This window comes from Vulpes lagopus, chromosome 10 (genome assembly GCF_018345385.1).
Source record: "Vulpes lagopus strain Blue_001 chromosome 10, ASM1834538v1, whole genome shotgun sequence".
Lineage (NCBI taxonomy): Eukaryota > Metazoa > Chordata > Mammalia > Carnivora > Canidae > Vulpes > Vulpes lagopus.
The window spans coordinates 107,192,187-107,215,153 of NC_054833.1; the positions used below are offsets into that span (position 1 = coordinate 107,192,187).

Consider the following 22,967-nt stretch of genomic DNA (forward strand, 5'->3'; position numbering starts at 1 on the left):
TTTAAGAGTTTGGATTGCCCTAAATCTGCTGAACTATGGCACCAGAAGAGACTGATGAGACATGACAACCAACTGGCACTTGTGGTACTGGATAGGATCCTGTGCCAGAAAGGAAAAGGAGATGCTGCTGGGACAACTGGCACCAGGTGAATGTGCCCTGTGGCTTGGGTGGTGGTGGTGGTGGAGATAGTGGTGTGCCGGTGTTGACTACCTAGTGGGAAGGGCGGAACAGTGGCAATGCAGGAGAGTCTTGTGTTTGGGAGGTACACACTGAGAATTTAAGTGAGATAGATAGAGCATAATGTCAGAGGAAGGCAAGAGAGGATACCAGAACAAATGTAAAATGCTAACAACTGGGAAATCGGAGTGAAGAGGGTGTAGGAGATCCTTGTACTGCTCTTGAAATTTTCCTGTAGGTTTGAAAACATTTTAACATAAAAAGAAAAGAAAAAATACAAGTCTAAAAGCATTTTTTATTTACAGTATAAAGGTTACAAAGGTATATGTATTTATATATATAATACCCTTAAGTTACAAATTGTCATTGTAATGTACAATGCTATATGTTGATGTGCAACTCAAGGGGAAGTGTTGTCTATGCATTTATATTTATAGAGTACACATAAAGCTTTTTTTTTTTTTTTAATTATTAAGAACACAAATACTGCCCTGTTTTATGCCATAAGTTTTGATTTGGTAGTCTGGTGATACCAGAGGATTTGAGAACTAAATTTAAACAACACTTAAAAAGAAGTCTTGTTTAAATAACAGGGTTCTAAAGAAGAAAAAACCAGAATGTCACATACTTTTAATTCTTTTGTAGAAGTATTATTCTAGCTTTCTAAAACCTAATACTTGTTGTGTGGAACAAAATACATACAAGGGAGTATAATCAGAATTTGCACAGATTAGCCAATATAGGCCTTCATAGGTAGTGGTTTGCCACATTATCTTCTAGAAGACCTTGGGTCTGGTACCAAAAGGGAAACAAATTCTTTGGGCACCAAGGTCTTACCATGCTGAACACATCCAACAGACTGTAAACATAATACTGGAGTCTTAAGCTGGGAAAAAAATACAAAAGTAAAATTGATTCTTGTAATAAGGATAGACTTGCCACAGGTGTGAAGAATATCACGGAGACTGATGATTGTGCCAAACCCAAAACTTAGTTGAAATTACTTCCTCTTCCCATATTCTAGTAATTCACAAAACAGAGGTGGAACATGGGACAGACACCCTCTAGAACAGGACTAAGACAGGAGAAAAGCACTTCTGCCGACCTAGGAGGAGCAGACACTTACACGACAATACTTATGTGCTGGTTCCAATAACATAATCATTAGCACCTGATTGTCAAAGGGTAGGTGTAAAGGCCAACACATCATAGGCATGACCTAATTTGCACTGCGCTACTCCAGGATGCTTGAAAACAAAGGGGAGTGAGCCCATGAGACTCTGTTCCCTGTGCAATTCCAATCACAGGTGACTGAGGTACTTTCTGAGTATGACAAAGGAAGCTGCCTTAAAAGCTGACCCTGGTCAAAAATGGAAGGTATGGTGGATGGAAGGGGGCTGTCACTGTATGAAAATTATGGAAAAATTCAATTAGCCTCTCTTGTTTCCTTTAGGTGTCCTTTTTATTGAGTTTGAGTGTCAATGTGTTCTAGAATAAGTGAAATTTTGCTAGGTTTAAAATATCTGCATTTTGACACATCATTACAAATATTCCTTTTACCATGTATAAGGACTTTTCAGCCAATGAGGTGTAAAGGATTAAGTGTGGAAGTGCGTGGATCAGCACAACTTGTAAATATACACTCAGCTTTGCTATTTATAGTTAAAAGGAGCAGGTTTTTTTTTTTTTTTTTTTTTTTTTTTTTAGGAGCAGTTTTTAAAAAAGATTTTCCTGTTGATCTATTTTGGGAACAGAGCTTAAGTTTTGTTATTGTTGTGATTTATTCCTAGGGATATTCTACACGTTTCCTTCCAAACTAAAGTCTAATTATTTTTTCTTTAAGATTTTTATTTTTAGGTAATCTGTAGACCCAATGTGGGGCTCAAACTCACAACCCCGAGACTGAGTCACCTGCTCCGCCAACTGAGCCAGTCAGGCACCCCACTAAAGTCTAATTTTGCATTAAGAAAATTAAGCATAATAAAAAGAATGACCTACTTAAATGTGCTTGGAGTTCTTTCACATCAGCATGAACCAAAGATTGAGCATCATTTTAAACATTTTCCAGTTAGCCACAGGAGAACTACAGATGTATTTTGGTAAAGGTATGAAGTGCTTAATTATTTAACGGCTGCTTGATTGATATATGGCATGGTGTAACTGAGAAATAATGGATTATGTGCTACTTGAGGGCAGGAACTTTCTTCTGAACCCTTGGGAGTGCCTAATAAATGCTTATTAGATGAAACAATACTTGAATTAGTATGTCATTCATTAGCCTTGCAGTTTCAGAATTCCTCCAGGCCCCCAAAGAACCTTTTTCTGTATTCCTGAGAGACTTCTCTATCACTTTGGAAGAGGTGATAGAGCACTCAAGTTCCAAGGGTATAAAATGTGACTAGGATAAAAAGGGACTCAGAAACTAAAATAAAGCGTGTGTGACAACAGCATGGAGGTAGGATAACAAGAGCACTGAGTAAAGGTACTAGAAATCTACCAGAGTAGCTAATCTAACAATACAATAAAGTATCATTTCTCTATTAATAGCTTTTTGGTTTCAACCAATCTATTTTGGAGCAATTCAAGGATTACAGTTCAGATGGTAGATTTTTGTTGAATATAATCAAACCTTCATTAGAGAACAAGGAGTCATTTGCAAATGGCATTATTTATGAATCACATCAAATGCAGAATCACTTTTAAAACTTAAATGTGCTTTGGTTCAGTCACCTGAAGTGGGAAGAAGAGGTGGCAGGAGATTAAGCTCAAGTTTATCAGTTTTGAAACAAAAGAAGAAATCTTATAAAAGTATTTTGTTAATACATAACAACTGTTCTTTCAGTTGGTAGTTTAGCTAGTATCAAAAAAAGACAACAGATGTACGGGTGTGCTCTATGAACCTATTTTTGGTACTTTATTTTAACTAAAAATTCTATCCTTTGATAGAATTTGCCAGATTTTTTTTTTAAAGAGAAATGGTTTCAAATCTGCCACTAAGTAGTCTATTTCTAACATAAATTTCACTTATCATTACATGATAGGAGTAGCTATGTTGCTCAAAAACACATAATCCTGATATATAACATAATTATTTTATAACTGTCTGTTATCACACATTTATTGTCTATATACCCAGCACAGGGAAGGAGACAGTTTTAAAAAAGGCGGGAGGGGAGAGATTGCTACTGTCAATCTTTGAAGACGCTATGTAGAAAGTCAAAAGAATTCTAGATTACCAAGCAATCTTGAGAAACAGAACAGTAGCAAATGGCAGATTCCTCTGCTTTCATCTTCAAGAGGGAAAAAAAAGCCACAATAACAAATTTAACTGAAAGAGATTTTCAAACTCAAGACAAAATATAATATAATACTACCTGGTACATTATAGACCTGATGGAGATATACATACAAAAAGAATGAATATGATTATGGTCAAATTCAACTTAAAGTTTAAGCAAAGTCCCAAATTTAAAGAAGTCTCTTTTCCTTATTTGATCTGACCAGAGCAAACTGCTTTGAGACCAAAGAGATCTGGCATTTTACTTCTTCATTAGCAATCGAAAAAAGATGACCTTTGGCTTTCTAACCAGCCATTCATTCATGGTGTCAATGGTGGATGGCAGTGACAATGAAATGTATGCTGGATATTTGGATAGTTTCAATATTATGTACAATCAATAGCTTATAACCAGTGAAAATAATAAGAACAAAGTTCAGCGTAAATGTCCAAGATAAGACACAAAAAAGCAGAGAAAGTGCTTAAGTCTACAGGTCTTCCCTGAAAGCTTCAAAAATGTTTAACTTTTAAGTAGGTAGGGCTTTTAATAGAATTTGCATAGCAGCTTACAATATAATTTGCATTTAAAAATATGGAGATTCTTCTATGTTTTTGAAAACATACAAATATATCCACATGCATATAAATTAAACAAGAAGACCTGGAGGTTCTCACAAAATTAAAAAAAAAAATCCATCACAACCTTTTCTCAAAAGTGGTCACACTTCTGTCCATCAAAATCATTTACAATGAAAACTTTTTCTGGGAGAAACATAATCTTGTCCAGATTCCACACAGCTAAATTAAAAAAAAAAAAAAAGAATAAATTTTGGTTTATTAGCTAAGTGCATTTAATCAGCTGAAAAAAGCTTTGTTGCCATTCTACTTAGGAAGATAAATTAGGAAAACAAATAATCAGAGACAACTTTAATCATTTGTTGGTTAGATTTTTCCACTTATAAAAATATAAAAAATAAATAATTCAACCTCTCCTGCCATCTAATAATGTTCCACAATAAAGTTGTGAGGGTACAGCTGATAAAAGCAGGCACTATCAGACTTTACCTAGCCTAAAAAGTGCTAAAACATGGCTTTAAAATAGATGAATGACATTTAATGTAATATTTTTGATTGCTTGTGCATGTTCCAATATTTAACCTGAAACTGTCTACTAGGTAGGTGAGTTTACAGTTATAACTATCTAATAAATACTGTATAAACATACATTAAAGTATTTCTTCATATAAGATCTTAGAAACTAATTTCCAGATAAGGTTTGTTTGATAACTTCAGGAAAGGGCTTACTTTTCAGAAAAGAAATAACTGAGCCTTTTCTTTCTTTTTTTGGAGAGCAAAATGAGAAATTTAGGGAGTGAGGAAGAATTTTCACATGCCAATTGGCTACTGGTAGACACATCTGTGTGGAATATGGAGAAGATGTCTAAACCCCAGGTCTGGGGTTAGTTGAGAGCACAGGAAGCGGGTCCATTGGGATGAGGTGGACACTACTCTGCAGTTTCCATTCTACACATGGAAGCCCACAACATTCCCAACAATTTTCCCAATTCAAAATGAAAAATGACAAGTTAAGCTGTTCTATAAAATATATGAAATACCAAAAATGCCCATTTTTAGTTACCATTTGAAAATAATTTGCCATATTTTGGCATCTTAATACAAAATACCTGTTTATCTAGGCTGTCCCATTCATAAAAAGCACTTCATTTGTGGTTTGAAAATTCCACAAACACACTTAACTGAAGAACAACCTGGTCATCCATGATGATGATTGGAAAGCTGCTGATGTTAAACAAGCAGCTTAAGGGCTCTTGCTGTCAGGGGTGCTAGTGGTCAAAGGAAACCTCCCACATATTTTTATTTCACATTAAGACTCAAAAGATTAAAAAAAAAAAAAAAAACCCTATGGACCTTGGTGTTATATGTGACAGTTCAAGCTTGAACAAAATGAGTCAAAATGGCTCACACGCCTTACCTTCTCCTGCTCACATCTTCATCACATCTTTTTTAGAGATCTTTTTCATAGAATTTATGAGCACCAGGGCTTAGAAATTCCCCCTGAAAATATTCTCAGTGGCTTAGCCTCTCACACCACCACCAACAACAAAAAACCCCAAACAAATGGCTTTGCTGCAAAGTCTGTGGCTGCATGTGCAACTTTTCAGGTTAATAATGCTTTCATGGCAAAGAGTGTCTAAGCTCCCTTATCTGAGGGTATTATGTGTTGAAATTCTGCTTCCAGAAATCACAGCTGGACCTTCAAGATTCTATTTTTTTCTTCCCTTGCAAATTTACTTCAGATGGAACCAAACATAGGTTTATAAATCCCTAAAAGATAAAGTTCTTGAAAGACATATTCTAGATTTCAAGTTCCAGTTTTAAGTGGATCAAATAACATTTCTAGTACTGTAGCTGGGGGAAGAACAGTCCTCTCTCCCTGGCCTCTACATGTGGTTAATCTCATTGTACAAGGAGGACTGACCGACAGGCAGAGGGGAGACAAAAGGGTTACATTGTCTAATTCACTAACTCTCTCCTCATGAATCTGCTCTTTAAGATGTTCCACCTAGGTCAGTCTGGACTCACACCAAATGGCTCATGTTTTGCACTTATGGTTGTGGGTTTTTCCTATTTGGAGTGCTACCCTCCTCCACTCTCCAAAATGCTCACATCTTCTTTATGGCACTCCTGGTAAATCTTGTGAGAATTGTTCCTAGACTTTCCTTCAGAGAACATCCAAGTCAATATGACCTTTTCTTTCAGATCTGGGGGCTGTGGTAATCTTGACATCTTATACAGCTATTATACTATTTTAAATGTTTTCAGATATATACCTCCCTCATTATTAGGAAAAACAAGCTGAGCGTGATTCTTTAATACTACAAAATCAGCAATCTTACTGGTACTAAGTCCTAATGATGACATCTGGCAATGCTTAGCAAAACCCAGGAAACTGTTCCATGGTCTCGTCACCCTGCCCACTGCAGAATGCATTACTATGTCAACATCACTGAGTTAGCAGCTGCCTGTCCATGCCACTCTGCTGCCACAAAGGGAGAGGACCAGGGCCAGGATCCTGCTTGGGCTCACAAAGCCCAAAACAGCTCAACATGATGTTTGTGCTGAAGAGCTGGCTTTACAGGCAGAGCCTACTCTTTAAGCTAGTGGGCTCTCCAGGATTTATCTTCCTCAATGAGATCTGCCCACTAGAAAAGACACTACTAAGGAAATTCATCTCAAAGTCTATTCTTCAAAACTAAGATGGATGATCTCCCTGGAATGGCAGTGATATCCAGTTATTCAAATAGTTACTAATAAAGCTCCACTAACCCTAACCAAAGGCACATTTGGTAAGCAATAAAAAATGGCTTAGGCTAAAATGAGGATTTTCTTTTAAAAGAAATCTTATCATCCCCTGGCTCCTACCAAAGATAAATCAGAAAAATCTAAAGCAAGCAAACCTCTTCTTTCAGATCAGTGGTTTCCAACTTGGTCACCACTAGAAAGGGAGTGGAAGGCAACACTAATAAAATTTCACAAATTCTAAGTCCTAATGTTAGCACTGATGAGTGACAAAGCTTGTGGTGTGTTGGAAAGGTGATGATGACCAGGGTGGGATGCAGGAGAGCCAGGACAGATGGGAGAATGCTTTGGTGTGCAATTCGAGGACTTCGAAAGGTGGAAGGATTAAGTGACAGTAGCCTTTGACAGAATGTACAGCCTATCTGGAATGGCCAAGAAGCACAGGCGGCTGTCAACTAGCATGTGGGAAGAGATGGTTGGACTAAGCCAGACACCAAGGCTAAGCTTGAAACAAATCCTGCAAGAAGAAGAAAACAAAAACAACTCATGGATATTTGATTATGTCCCCCAAAAAACACCACAACCATCCTTCTTCACAGGGGAAATAAACCTAGTGACTTAGAAACCACATTGGGAAACGAGGCAATAAATCAACAGCTTCAGTTTGGAGCTTATTAGAGTCCTAGAATTTCTGGCAAAGGTAGCTTGTGAAAGGCAGGCTCTTCTTTAAACACGGTTACTGTTCAGCAGTGATCTGCAGGTTCTTGTCAAGGCACTGTGCTGGAGGAGAGAGCAAAGAGCTTGCTTTTTGTGCTTTTTGTGTTTTTTTTTTTTTTTTTTTTGAGGTGGAAATACTTCTTGTGACATTCAAGACTCTTTTCTGATTTTTTGCTGCTCATACGAGCAGTCCCATGCGAGTGACTTTGGCTGACAAGAATGTGTGCAACACAAATACGATGGGCTTCGGACAAGAGTGCAGGTCCATGGTCTGTGGAGAAAGCACATGAATTATCACTACCACACACAGAAGCTTTCATAAACAGAAACAAAATAAACACATTTGGATGTGATGTTCTACATTTTTAAAATATTTTATTTATTCATGAGACACACACACACAGAGATAGGCAGAGACACAGGCAGAGGGAGAAGCAGGCTCCACAGAGGGAGCCTGACGTGGGACTCGATCCCAGAACCCCAGGATCAGGCCCTGGGCCGAAGGCGGCACCAAACCGCTGAGCCACCTAGGCTGCCCCAATCAATAAAATCTTTAAAAGAAAAAAAAAAGGAATGATTTCCTAACGTGGGTAAAAGAAAAACACACGTGTACACACAAACCCGAAACCCGAATCCAATACATCTTGAAATCTGAAGAACAATCTCCTGACTCCAGATGGACTATCAATCCATAATTTTCTATATAGAAGGTAAGAAACAATGAGAAAGAAAGATAATACCTATGAAACATACTTTTCAGAAACACCCTTACCAGTTCTCCCTCAGGACCACCAAAATCCAGGTACAGATTTCTGATGCCATCATCAGCAGACATTTTCAGCCTTTCAAAGGGGTAGCGGTACAATATGCTGCTGGAACCTCCATTTTCCTTGGAGATGGTGAACCCATTTTCATAGTGGACAGTCAATCTTACCTCTTGGCCATTTAGTGTGCAGCCTGTTGAAGACAAGGAAAATCCATCATTGATAAAGTTACTACTTCAGTTATCAAGTGGAAAAGGATGCTTCTGACTTAAAGGAAAAAGAATCTTTACTTGAGAATATGTGATACCTACCTGATTTAGAACTCCTTAAAGGAAGTTTTGTTTTGGTTGCTTGGATCAACATCTTGATTGAGGCGAGAAAAAGAGTATCTTTTTCTATGACACCTGATCTGATTCAGTTTGATTCAGTGAGTATCCATTAAACATTGGGCCTGGCAGTAGGCCGTGTGTGCAGAAGTAAGAGGCATGGTCCCTGCTCTCAAGGACTTCATAAATGAATAGGCATAAACATGAAATTCCTAATTGTATTAGGTAGAATGTATAGAACATGACTAAAACACTAGAACGAATAAGGCCAAAATCAAGGAAAAGTTTCCTGGAGGAGTTGGGACTTCAGACAAGCCCTAAAGATTAGGTCAGACTGGATAGGCAATACAGAAAGGTTTTCAGTGAGCAAGAAGAAAAAACAACCAAACGAGAAAAGGCAGAGATGCCTTTTAGGGGTAGTAACATGGTTTGGTTGGTATTGGTGAAGAGGATGAAGATAATGTTCATTATTGAAGGCAGGGGCTATAGTTAGCCAACGTCAGTCCTGTCAAAGATAAAATTCAAAGGATTGATCTGAATTGATAGGGGAAAAAAAAACTTTAATCAAGACTGACACATGCCTTCTGTCAAGATTGGTGAAGTTTCTGTTTCAATAACATGTGAGCAGTTTTGTTAGTATCGGAGCTACAAGTATGAGGTCCTCTGAGACCTGGAAATTAACTCAGCCCTTGGAAAGATGAACTTCAATAAAGGATCAGAGTCACACTATGCTCGGTCACAAAAAGTAGCTTCCAAATAAGTGAGTCCTCCTACCCAGACCAATCAAGGTATTCTTTTACTCCACTCGCAAAAACACTCAATTAGTTAAGACAGCTCTGTGTTTAAGAAATAAGGAATAAGAAAGAGGAACAGACAAATATTGGCAGTGTCCCTTCTCAGCACAACTTAAAGAAGAGGATTTTGGACAAAAGACTTCGAATATTAGTTATCCTCAGGAAAAAAAACCTCAGGGGCAAAACATGGATAAAACTACTTGTAGAAAGTAATTCAATGCAATGATCTCTGAATAAATAGCTAAGGGTTTGGAGGAAGAACAGATTCTAATCAAAGCAACCAGGATACAGTTTTCATGAGAATTTTATTCTATCAACATCCCTGAAGCCTTGGTATAGTCTAGGATAGTGAAATCTGATTAGAAGAGAGGGGTCAGTTCTAGTCCCGAAAAGAAAAGCTCAAAGAACAAGGATCTGTTCTTGACGCACTGGCTAGAGAAGGCACCACGCACGTGGGTATTTCTGCCTCCAGGTGTGTCGCTAGTGGGGTCAGAGCAGGTGACTGCAGCTAGCAAAGCCAAGTCATTAACAGCATAAAACGAAGTTTCCTAAAGGTTCTGTTTAGGATTGTTTCCCCCCAATGAGGGAAGGAAAGGAAAGCAAATGTAGTGTCTGCGTGTTACCTAAGAAAAAACTGGGGCACCTGGGTGGCACAGTTGGTTAAGTGTCTGCCTTCAGCCCAGGTCATGATCCCAGGGTCCTGGGATCAAGCCCCATAGACTCTATCTCAAATTTTGAAAAAGAAAAACAGAATATTGTTTATGATTATCTCAAATTTGAAAGGAAGGACGTTACACTGAATATGTTTGGGTTTAGAAATGGGTTTGTTTTAATTTAAAATTATAATTAATACCAGATAATTTTGAAAGTATAAATTGGTCATAACAATACTGTACCTAATAGTTCTTAGTTTAGTGGTTTCTCCCTAAATGGTAGGTAAAAATAGTGAAGCAATGGTGATTAAGTACCTGGCACCTCTCATCCTCAGATGGTGTCAGGAGTAGTGCACCAAAGAGCAAAAAGCCTCTGACTGATTTAACAAATATGTGAGTGTGTGTGTGAGTGCCTGGAGGGCAGGCAGCTGTGATAAGTGGCCCTACTCTGATGGGACAGGATCTAGGACTTAGTGAAGCTTTGAGCTGTTCCCAGTGGCTTATTACAACCATCCTGATTCAACTAAAATCCTTTTATGGGCTATAAATCCACTATGCAACTCAATTTATAGGTAAGTCAGTAAAAAAGGTAATGTGCTGATTTTGCTTAACAGAGCTGTTGTCAGAAATATAAAAAGACACAACAGCAGCATTCAAGAACAATCACAGAACATCAAATACTAAAGTTTAAGAAACAGAAAAAATACCACAGTTTTTGAGGTAATCAAGGGAGGAAGAGAAACATCTCGCGCCCAGCAATGGGGGCTTTGTGTTCCTTTTGGAGTGTACGATGTGGGTTTATGGTGTTAAGAGCTCAAGTTAGGGGAAGCGACTTCATAAACCTAGACCCAGAATAATTAGAAAACTACATGAAGACTTAACAGTCTAGTAAAGTTGTGAATTATGTGTTAGTTTGCTGGTTTGTCCATTAAATCATTTATTGCTATTTTTTAAATTCTTTGCTTTCATAGGGCAGTAGGGATGACAGATTGGTCATCACAAACCACACTGGAGAAATCATTGTGGGTTTTTTTTTTTTTTTAAGGTTTATTTATTTTAGAGAAAGAGTGGGGGGAGGGACATAGGGAAAGGAAGACAAAGAATGTCAAGCAGACTCCCTATTGAGCTCAGAGCCCAAATTGGGGCTTAGTCTCACCATCCTGGGATCATGACTTGAGCTGAAACCAAGAGTCAGATGCTCAACCAAGTGAGCCACGCCAGCACCCCAAGAAGTCATTGTTTAGAGCACTTATTATGTGCCAGACACATAGCTACATGTTATATTATGTGTTAGGTGCTGTGAGATACAGAGCTAAATAACAGATACTTCTTATTCAGACTAGTGAGAGAGAAAGAAAAGGAAATATGAATATGGAAGAATGAACTAAGTCCTATACTAGGGAGATGGACAAGACACTGGGAAGATAGAGGAAGGGGGTAGACTAACTCTGGGAAACTGATAAAAGGCTTAATTGGAGGCACTAATTTGCTGGGGCTTAAGTAACAATGACAAGCATAACAGTGGACACTTTGTTGAGTGAATACTATACACCAGAATTAGTTAATTGTGACATTTTAACTCCTCTAAAAATCTCAAACTTTCAGGGTTGTTTTTTTTTTTTTTTAATATTTTATTTATTCATGAGAGACACACAGAGACAGAAAGAGAGGCAGAGACACAGGCAGAGGGAGAAGCAGGCTCCATCCAGGGAGCCTGACATGGGACTTGATCCCAGGACCCCGGGATCATGCCCTGAGCTGAAGGCAGATGCTCAACTGTTGAGCCACCCAGGCATCCCAAACTTTCAGGGTTTTTGGAAAATTTTATTACCAAGTAATATGTTCAACAGATACTCTCATCAATTCTCTACGTTCATCTCAACCCTGAGACCTACTTCATCACCCACCCACAACCTGGAATAGGGGTCAGGGATATGGTAGTGATCAGGGATGGGGTGAGAAATGGTATGGGGAAGGCTATGCGCACATTAACCACCTAAAACAAGGAATCTCTAGTTTACCACATGTACTCTCATCCATGCTCAATCATTCTGAACAAAGTTCTCTGAGGAGAATCTCTCTGTATCATTAATAACGCCCATTAGAAAATTCTCTGACTTCACATTTAAGGTTCGATCATTACACTCAATTTTTTTTTTAAGAGAGAAAGAATGGGTCCATGCAGAGGGGAGGGGCAGAAGGAGGAGGAGAGAGAGAATCTTTTTTTCTTTTTTTTGCAGAGAGATAGAGAATCTTAAGCAGACTCTGCACCCAGCATGGAACCCATCACGGAGCTCAATCTCACAACCCTGATATCATGACCTGAGCTGAAATCAAGAGTGAGCTGCAGGGACACCTGGGTGGCTCAGCGGTTGAGTATCTGCCTTCAGCCCAGGGTATGATTCTGGAGTCCCAGGATCGAGTCCCACGTCGGGCTCCCTGCATGAAGCCTGCTTCTCCCTCTGCCTGTGTCTCTGCCTCTCTCTCTCTCTCTCTCTCTCTGTGTGTGTGTGTGTGTGTGTGTGTGTCTCATGAATAAGTAAATAAAATCTTAAAAAAAAAAAAAAAAGAGTCAGCTGCTCAGGGTGCCTGGGTGGCTTAGTTAAGTGTCTGCCTTTGGCTCAGGTCATGATTCCAGGGTCCTAGGATTGAGCCCTATGTTGGACTCCCTGATCAAAGGCATGTTTGCTTCTCCCCCTCCTCTGCCATTCCTAACTTGTGTGCTCTTTCTCTCTCAAATGATTAAAACCTTAAAAATAAAAGTCAGGCAAGCAACCAACTGAGCCACCCGGGAGCCCTTCAACATTTCCCTTTAAACTAGATCTCTCCCATCAACATTTTAAATGTTCAAACCTCTCATTATTAGAAGAAATGCCATTACTCAACCCCTCACCTTTCTTCTCTCTTTTAAAAGATTTTATTTTTGGGATCCCTGGGTGGCACAGCGGTTTAGCGCCTGCCTTTGGCCCAGGGCGCGATCCTGGAGACCCGGGATCGAATCCCACGTCGCGCTCCCTGCATGGAGCCTGCTTCTCCCTCTGCCTGTGTCTCTGCCTCTCTCTCTCTCTCTCTCTGTGTGTGTGTGTGTGTGACTATCATGAATAAGTAAATAAAATCTTAAAAAATAAAAGATTTTATTTTTAAGTACTCTCTATATGCAGTGTGGGTTCAGACTTACAACCCCAAGATCAGGAGTCCCATGCTCTATCAAGTGAGCCTGTCAGGAGCCTCTCTCTTTCTTTTTAAAGGAGCTGTTTTTTGGGATGCCTGGGTGGCTCAGCGGTTGAAAGTCTGCCTTCAGTTCAGGACGTGATCCAGGAGTCCCCAGGCTTGAGTCCCACATGGGGCTCCCCGTGGGGAGCCTACTTCTCCCTCTGCCTCTCTCTGTTTTTCATGAATAAGTAAATAAGATCTTAACAGAAAAAAAAAAAAAAGGAGCTGTTTTTTTAAAATTTTATTTATTTATTCATGAGAGACAGAGAGAGAGAGAGACACAGGCAGAGGGAGAAGCAGGCTCCATGCAGGAGCCTGACGTGGGACTCAATCCCTGGTCTCCAGGATCACACCCTGGGCTGAAGGCGGCATTAAACCGCTGAGCCACCCGGGCTGCCCAAAAGGAGCTGTTTTTAATGAGTTTATCCATGTTTCACTTCCCATTCAATCCTCAGCCCTCTTGCAGTCTGCCACTGCCCTCATGAACCATCTTTCCCCCAAGGACATCAATAATCATCTCCATGATGCTGAATCCAACCAGTTCTTGTCTTGATATTTTTAAGTACTCACTGTCAGATGTCTACCCAGTTTCTATTTCTCTATTCTTCTTTTACAGTCAAACCCCAATTTTAATCAGGTTTCTACTCTTTCCTCATGTGTTTCAAAGAAGGGTGATTTCAAATTCAAGGGTAGATCGCCCCTGAGCCAATCAGAGCTTGGCTTTCCCCTGGTGACTACTGTTGGTTCAAAGTATAGACATGAGCCAAACTGGCTCAATCGGATTAAAAAGAAATACAACTGGGAAGGGAAAACCACCTCTCATCTTTTATTCTTGCTCTTTCTTTTATGTAGATACTATACTTCTTTAATGTTTAATCTAGTTTTAAAGGGGATTTTTCTGTTAAATTAAGCCTAAACGATCCTCACTGATACCCATTTAACCCTACTGGCCATTTCTTTCCTTCGTCCTATGGTTTCCCTGATGCTTATAGTCCCCACCCACCTAGTTTTCCTTCTAGCACTCTGGCTACTACCTCACAATCTGCTAAGTGGGAGAGATGCTGGCTTTTTCAAACTATGGGATATTGCTGAGTACAATGACATACATTAAAGATAACTTTCTAAGCAGTTTTCCAATAGTAAAAAAATTTAATAAGGCAAAGAGGAGAAAAGGCTCATTAATAAATTTATTGTGTTACATCAAGATGAATACGGGTAAATACATCCTATGGTTTCTACTTTGTCTTTTTATTTTATTTCATTTTTTAATTTTTAATTTTTTTTACTGTGTGTCTTTTTAAATGAAAGACTACTGGAGATTGCCAGTGTATCATGAAGGACAAAGACCCTAATGTCAAATCCTGTTTCTGCTGCTCTGGGGTCAGTTACTTGGTATGAGGCCCTGGAAGGTTCCAGTATTTCCAGCAAAACTCTTCCTTCAGTAGCTGCAGGACTGTGCCACCTTGGGCTCTTCTAAGTTTTCCAGAAAAAAACAGAAGGGAGTGGGCTTTGTAAGTTCAACATGGCCTGATTGCCCAGGACTCTCTCAGAGAAAGGCTGGAGCAAAATTCTCTGTTACTGCACATGAAAAATGCCAGTCTATCAAGTAGAATCAATGGGCTGATCACGCCCAGGGTTACAAAGAATATGGCACTATGTTCCTTTGTTATACCTATTTGATCAAAGGCATGAAGTAGGTCTTATTTATTTTTTTCTCTTATTACAAAGCACAGCACTTCATAAGTAATAAACTACTCAATAAGTATTTGTTGATTTAATGACTTGAGAGAAACTGATACTGTATATATCCTCTAAGAGTTTAATCTGGACATAAGAACGAGTCACTTAGAGGGGGAAAATCAGGGGCTGAAGGCACTGATTTTGGATTCAGAAAAGATCCGATTCAAGCCTTCACCACGTAAACCCCAGTTAACGTGCACCCACCATGGAACCCATCATGGAGCTCAATCTCACAACCCTGATATCATGACCTGAGCTGAAATCAAGAGTGAGCTGCAGGGACACCTGGGTGGCTCAGCGGTTGAGTATCTGCCTTCAGCCCAGGGTATGATTCTGGAGTCTCAGGATCGAGTCCCTCAGTGGGCTCCCTGCATGAAGCCTGCTTCTCCCTCTGCCCGTGTCTCTGCCTCTCTCTCTCTCTCTCTCTCTGTCTCTCATGAATAAATAAATAAAATCTTAAAAAAAAAATTCTAAATCTTTAAAAATAAATAAATAAATAAATAAAGGCATACTTAGGGACGCCTAGGTGGCTCAGCGGTTGAGCGTCTGCCTTTGGCTCAGGGTATGATCCTGGGGTCTTGGGATTGAGTCTTGCATCAGGCTTCCTGTGGGGAGCCTGATTCTCCCTCTGCCTATGTCTCTGCTTCTGTCTGTCTCTCACGAATAAATAAATAAAATGTCTAAAAAATAAATAAGTAAAAGCATACTTAAAGTTCAAACAATTATATACATATATGTATTTTCATATTTTGAATTCCTGTGACAAATGGAAAATGGTTGTATATACCTGAGGGAATTAAATGCATTCTCTGCCTAGTGATCTTGAGGTTCATATTTGCCAAAAGGAAAAAATCCTTGTGTATCAGAAGGATCATTGATCAATTCTACTGTAATCTTTTTTTTTTTTTAAGATTTATTTATTTATTCATGAGACACAGACTGAGAGAGAGAGAGGCAGAGACACAGGCAGAGGGAGAAGCAGGCTCCCCACAGGGAGCCCAATGCGGAACTTGATCCCAGATCCTAGGATCACAACCTGAGCTGAAGGCAGGCACCCAACCACTGAGCCACCTAGGTGTCCCAATTCTACTGTAATCTAATAAAGGTTTAGATCTAAATGAACATTATGAAGTTCATATACTACGTTCACTAGCAAAATCCTATATGTAGTCACTGAAATTTTCCTAAATGAGTAAACCGTACAAGAAAAGAAACAAATGAGTAAACCGTAATCAAAACACACAAGAGACAGAGAAACAGGGCTTAAATGATTTTTTCTTGTCAACTTCCTGACATTCTTTAGGCCATGGATATCTGAATATGTAGTATAATGTGCAATAGTTATAGTTTAAATAAACCTTTCTGAATTTCCCAACAATTTAACACAAAGCAGTAATATGCATCTGAAGGATAACTTGCTTATTGTATGTGTGTATACATGCAAATGTGGATATGCACAGTAAGCATACACATATTAAGACATGATAGATTAGGTGCATGCATGCACATACATACAAACCCATTTTAAAGGAATTCTGGCTCTCATCACAGCAGTTTACCTTTGGCCAGTTTAATACATGTGGCACAGTTCTTTTTTTTTTTTTCCTTTTTTAAAAAGATTTTATTTATTTATTCATGAGAGACACACAGAGAGAAAAAGAGAGAGAGGCAGAGACACAGGCAGAGGGAGAAGCAGGCTCCATGCAGCAGGGAGCCTGATGTGGGACTCGATCCCAGGACTCCAGGATCATGCCTGGGCTGAAGGCAGGCACTAAACCTCTGAGCCACCCAGAGATCTCCATGTGGCACAGTTCTAAATACAAAGTAAGTGATTAGTAAGTACACCAGTTGACCTAAATTGCGGAAATGCAAGTATTACCAAGGCAATATTAAGACAGTGTACATGTATTTGTAAATGAGAATAAAAAAGTTTGGAGCACCTGGGTGGCTTAGTCAGTTAAATATCTGCTATCAGCTCAGGTCATGATCCCAAGTCCTGGGATCAAGCCCATGTTGGAGTCCCTGCTCAGCAGGTTGCCTGCTTCTCCCTCTCCTTCTACTCACTACCCCCTGCTCATTCTCTCACTCTTAAATAAATAAATAAATAAATAAAGTCTTAAAAATTTAAAAAAGTTCATAACTGCCAAAAAATGTGTTTCTTTTGTGTTTTATTTTTTTTTCTTTTGTCTGTTTTAAAGTATAAGGACCCAACCAATACTTATTCTCTTTTTCCTCAGGCCATCTGTATTGAAACAACTGTGAGCCAGGGACTGGACAGATTTTTGTTTCTTGCCAGAAGTTTAGCTGCCAGATACCAAAGAAACAACATGAAACTAAAAAACTTTAAAAATCCAAGTTTCATTCTTTGTTTTGGGAAACATATCTCTGGATTTTTTTTAAAGACTTTATTTATTTATTTGGGAGACAGAACAAGCTGGGAGAGGGGCAGAAGGCAAGAGAGAAGCAGACTCCCCACTGAGCAGGGAGCCCCACGTGGGGCCGATCCTAGGATCCTGAGATCATGACCTGACCCAAAGGCAGATGCGCAACAGTCTAAGCCACTCAGGTGCCCCTCTCTCTGGATTCTTAAAGATACGGTGATCCCAGATGCCTGTAAAGGGCTGAGTGTTTTGGACTCCCCAAAGGAACACAGACCATTTTAGACCTTCACACTGAGGACACAACCCAGAAAGCACATTCTATGGCCAAGACAAAAACCAGAGCCCTAAAATGTGGTGACCAACCACTCCATAGAGAAAATGGGCAGGAGACACACAAGTGAGAAAGACAGTGTGGGTATGGTGGCTTTGGTCAAAATCCAAGGTGGGGTCTTACTAGCCATTAGTGTCACTGCTTGAATCATCATTGTGGTTGTAAGGAAAATATCAAGCAAGTACTGAAGAGTTGAAGAATTATGTCATTTTGACAACATTTAAAAAATTATCCTTCTGCCACTGTTAGAAGATGACCCATAGAAATGCTGTCTATGCAGTTCTAAAGCCACAGAGATCCCCCACTTTCCAAAAGCAATGGAAAGAAAGATAAATTACAAAACATTCTTCCCTTGAAAGAATTTTCTTGAAAATTGAATTTCCCTTGAAAATTTTCTCTTTTTATAAAATTCTATGAAATTGTGTTTTTAAAACAGGAGAAAATTAAGTAAACCAACTTGGAACCAAGATAATCAAATTAATTCAAACTAGAAACTCTGCGTCTCCATGTTGACTATTTTTTGTTCTTGTTAAAATGGAAAGCAGGGACGCCCAGGTGACTCAGTGGTTTATTTTTTTAAAGATTTTATTTATTTATTAGCGAGAGACACACAGAGAGAGACAGAGGCAGAGACACAGCCAGATGGAGAAGGAGAAACAGGCTCCACGCAGGTAGCCTGATGTGGGACTCTACCCCGTGACTCAGGATCACGCCCTGGGCCAAAGGCAGACGCCCAACCACTGAGCTACCCAGGCATCCCAACTCAGTGGTTTAGCGCCTGCCTTTGGCCCAGGAATGATCCTGGGGACCGGGGATCAAGTCCCACGTCAGGTTCCCTGCATGGAGCCTGCTTCTCCCTCTGCCTGTGTCTCTGCCCCTCTCTCTTATCTCTCATGAATGAATGAATGAATGAATGAATGAATGAATGAATGAATAAATAAATAAATAAATAAGTATTTTGTTTAATGGAAAGCAATCCGGAAATATCTATACATACATACAGGTACATACACACAAATACATACAAAGGAAATCACATAGACCAGCCACAAGAGGGCGCTGCAACAATGAAAAGACAACCAGGCTTCTTTCCTTTCGATGCTTATTTCAGTGAGTACTGGGCACACATTTTCAAACTTCTGAAGACAAACTCCTACTTAAAATTCCTTATTTTTCTATAGCCAGAAGCCTTGCCAGACGCCCATATTTTAAGGGTGTCTATCCATATCTTAGTCTCCAAATCTTCTGAACTGGAGGGTTAGTGCATCTAGTACTTAAGTAAATGAGTCCTTACATTATCACATACAGATTAAAACGATGAATAGCACAACTGCCATGTTGTACACAGGGTGTTATGAAGGAGCCATATACAAGGCTTAGGAAAACTTTACTACTGAAACATAAAAAACACGTTTCTTCCCACCATGATATAATTTTAAGCTGCCATATTTTAGAATATTTTTGAGTCTGGCCCATATGATAAATGTTTTTATGGGTTTTTAAAAAAGATTTATTTACTTATTTATTTGAGAGAGAGAGTGAGCACAAGCGAGAGGGGCAGAGGGAGAGGTTGAGAGATAATCCCAAACAGGCTCCAATACCCAGCGAGGAGTCCAACGCAGGGCTCAATGTCACAACCCTAAGATCATGACCTGAACCGAAATCAAGAATTGGAGGCTCAATCAACTAAGCCACCCAGGCATATTTGGTTTTTACTTTAAAACAAAGTATAACAACAAAAAATAAAAATAAATAAAAAATAAAAGTATAATAATTCCATTTAATTACTATTAGAAATCGTATGTGACGATCTATACCTAGAGAGACTTCCTTAATTAGTTCAGCAGCAGCATGGCAACCCTGAACAAGTATCCTGGTCCAGGTTGATAGATCCCGATGTGTCTCCACCCTGAAGAGATGCATCTCAATGCCCTGCCGAGAGCCTGTCCTGGTAGCAAATGTAAGGTCGGATCCAAGTGAGGGTGATCGACATCCAGAGCCAGAATGAACCAACCTAGGACCACAAACAAGCAAAGATCAAAAGTAATTAATGTACTAGTAGAGGAAAATGTCATTAATTTATACCGATCAATAAGCTGAAAGTTATAAAAACTACCTGTAGTTTTTGGAAAAGTACATTTCTAAACAATATTATAGTCTTTTTTTTTAAATTTTTATTTATTTATGGTAGTCACACACGGGGAGAGAGAGAGAGAGAGAGGCAGAGACATAGGCAGAGGGAGAAGCAGGCTCCATGCACCGGGAGCCCGACGTGGGATTCGATCCCGGGTCTCCAGGATCGCGCCCTGGGCCAAAGGCAGGTGCCAAACCGCTGCGCCAATCAGGGATCCCAATATTATAGCCTTTGAAGTAGATACCATTCTGTTTTCCCATAAAGTGACCCCTCATGCCACAGGCAGAACACTGGGCTGGATGAGCTAAGGCCCAATTTTCCACTGACTTTTTTATGCTCTGTAAAGGCTATGCATATCAAAAAGAGGTTCAATTTGGATTAGGAAGTGGTAAGCCCTCACACACGAACAGCCTCCCCTGTTATCAACATCATTCAGTACATGGTACTTCTTTTTTCTACCAAGAATGAACCTATACTCAAAGTCCATAGTTTACTTTAGGGGTCACTCTTGGTGGTGTACATTCTAGAGGTTTGGACAAAGGTGTAATGACATATATTCATCATTATAATATACAGAGTATTTTCAATGCCCTAAAAACTCTCTTTGCTCTGCTTATTCATTTCCTCTCTCCTCCTGGCAACCACTTATCTGTATACCTTTTACTTCCTTTTCTTAACTTATTTTATTAGCAAGGATTATATTAGCAAGGACATCCTTGCCTTGGGATGGATGGGAAAGCTTTGTGTTTCTCACTATTAAGCATGATGTTAGGGGCACCAAGGTGGCTCAGTGGTTGAACATCTGCTTTTGGCTTGGGTCATGATGCAGGGGGCGGGATTGAGTCCTGAATCAGGGTCCTCACGGGGAACCTGCTCCTCCCTCTGCCAAGGTCTCTGCCTCTCTCTGTATGTATGTCTCTCATATAAATAAATAAATAAATAAAATCTTAAAAAAAAAAAAGTCATGATGTTAGCAATAGACTTTTTTTGTAGATAAGTCTTTTTTTTTTTTAAGATTTTATTTATTTATTCATGAGAGACACACACAGAGAGAGAGGCAGAGACACAGATAGAGGGAGAAGAAGGCTCCTCACAGGAAGCCTGATATCGGGAACTCAATCCTGGGACTGGGATTATGCCCTGGGCCAAAGGCAGGCACTCAACCACTGAGCCACCCAGGTGTCCCTGTAGATAGTCTTTATCAAGTTGAGAACGTTCCCCTCTACTCCTAGTTTACTTTTTTTTATCATGAATGGGTGTTAGATTTTGTCAAATGCCTTTTCTACATCTCTTGATAGATTCATATGACTTTTCTTGTTTAGCTTGTTGATATGATGGATTACATTAATTGATTTTCTTTCTTTCTTTCTTTTCTTTTCTTTTCTTTTTTTTCTTTTCATGAGAGACACAGAGAGAGAGGCAGAGACATAGGCAGAGGGGAAAGCAGGCTCCATACAGGAAGCCTGATGTGGGACTTGATCCCAGGTCTCCAGGATCACACCCCGGGCTGCAGGCAGCGCTAAACCGCAGCGCCACCAGGGCTGCCCACATTAACTGATTTTCAAATAATGAACCAGCCTCATGTATCTGGGATAAATCCCACTTGGCCATGGTATAATTATTTTTATTCTTTTTTAGATTTGAATTGCTAATATTTTGTTGAGGACTTTTGCAGAACATTGTCTAAGAAAGGACTGTTAACAAAATATATTTTAAAAATATCTTCAACTGGGATGCCTGGGTGGCTCAGTGGTTAAGTGTCTGCCTTTGGCTCAGGATGTGATCCAGGGTCTGGGGATCAAGTTCCACTTCAGGCTCCCTGTGAGGAGCCTGCTTCTCCCTCTGCCTAGGTCTTTGCCTCTCTCTCTGTGCATTTCTCATGAATAAATAAATAAAATCTTTAAAAACTAAAATAAAATAAATTAAAAATCCCTTTAACTAACAGTGAAAAACTTCCCACAAAGAAAATCTCAAGCCCAGATGGCTTTGTTGGTGAGTTCTACCAAATATTAAAAAAAAAAAAAAAAGCTAAATCTTCATAAACTCTTCAAAAAAGCAGAAAAAGTGGGAACATCTTCAAACTCATTTTATGAGGCCAGTAATATCCCAATACCAAAACCAAAGACATCTCACAAAAATTACAGACCAATATCAGTTATGAATTTAAGACACAAAACTCCTCATCAAAATACTAGCAAACTGAATCTAGTATGACCAAAGAAGATTTATCCTAAAAGTGCAAGATTGAACATCCCAAAATCAATATGGTAATACATTATATAAACAGGTAAAGGACAAACTCACATGATCATAATATTAGATGTGGAAAATGCATTCAACAAATCCCATACCCTTTCATGAGGAAAACACCCCACATATCTTCAACCTGATAATAGGCATCTATGAAAAACCCATAGCTAACACCATACTTAATGAAAATTAAGACAAGGATGTCTCTTTATGCCACTTATATTCAACATCATACTGGATATTTTAGCCAGAGCAATTAGGCCAGAAAATGAAATAAAAGGCACCCAGAAAAGAACGTAGTACAACTACCTCTTATTTGAAGATGACATGATCTTGTACATAGAAAGTCCTAAGGAATCCACTAAAAACTGATTAGATTAAAAAACGAGTTGAGCAAGAAAGCAGATCAAGATATAAAAATCAGTGTATTGAGGGGATCCCTGGGTGGCTCAGCAGTTTAGCGCCTGCTTTCGGCCCAGGGCATGATCTTGGAGTCCCGGGATCGAGTCCCTCATTGGGCTCCCTTCATGGAGCCTGCTTCTCCCTCTGCCTGTGTCTCTGCCTCTATCTCACTCTTTGTATCTCTCGTGAATAAATAAATAAAATCTTTAAAAAAAAATCAATGTATTGGGCACCTAGGTAGCTCAGTTGGTTAAGTGTCCGATTCTAGATTTCAGCTCAGGTCATGATCTCAGGGTTGTGAGATGGAGCTCTGCTTTGGGCTCCATGCTGGGCATGAAGTCTGTTTAAGATTCTCTCTCATCCTCTCCCTCTGCTCCTCTGCCCCACTCTCTATCTCTCTCTCTCTAAAAACAAAACAAAACAAAACAAAACAAACAAAAAAACCCTCAAGGCTTTGTATTGTATACAATTGTATACAATTGATTG

General features: G+C 39.4%; 1 protein-coding gene across 1 annotated transcript in view; it reads right to left on the reverse strand.

Moving 5' to 3' along the window:
- Nucleotides 1-459: 459 nt before the first annotated feature.
- The window catches only part of SNTB2 (syntrophin beta 2), a 112,364-nt gene continuing 89,856 nt past the window's right edge, over nt 460-22,967 (reverse strand). Inside the window, exons 5-7 of the mRNA XM_041771153.1 lie at nt 19,513-19,709; nt 8,266-8,450; nt 460-7,764 (exon numbers count right to left, since the gene is read on the reverse strand). Of these exons, the coding sequence (XP_041627087.1) occupies nt 7,672-7,764; nt 8,266-8,450; nt 19,513-19,709 (475 nt within the window). The 3' untranslated portion in view covers nt 460-7,671. The remainder of the gene's footprint in view (nt 7,765-8,265; nt 8,451-19,512; nt 19,710-22,967) is intronic.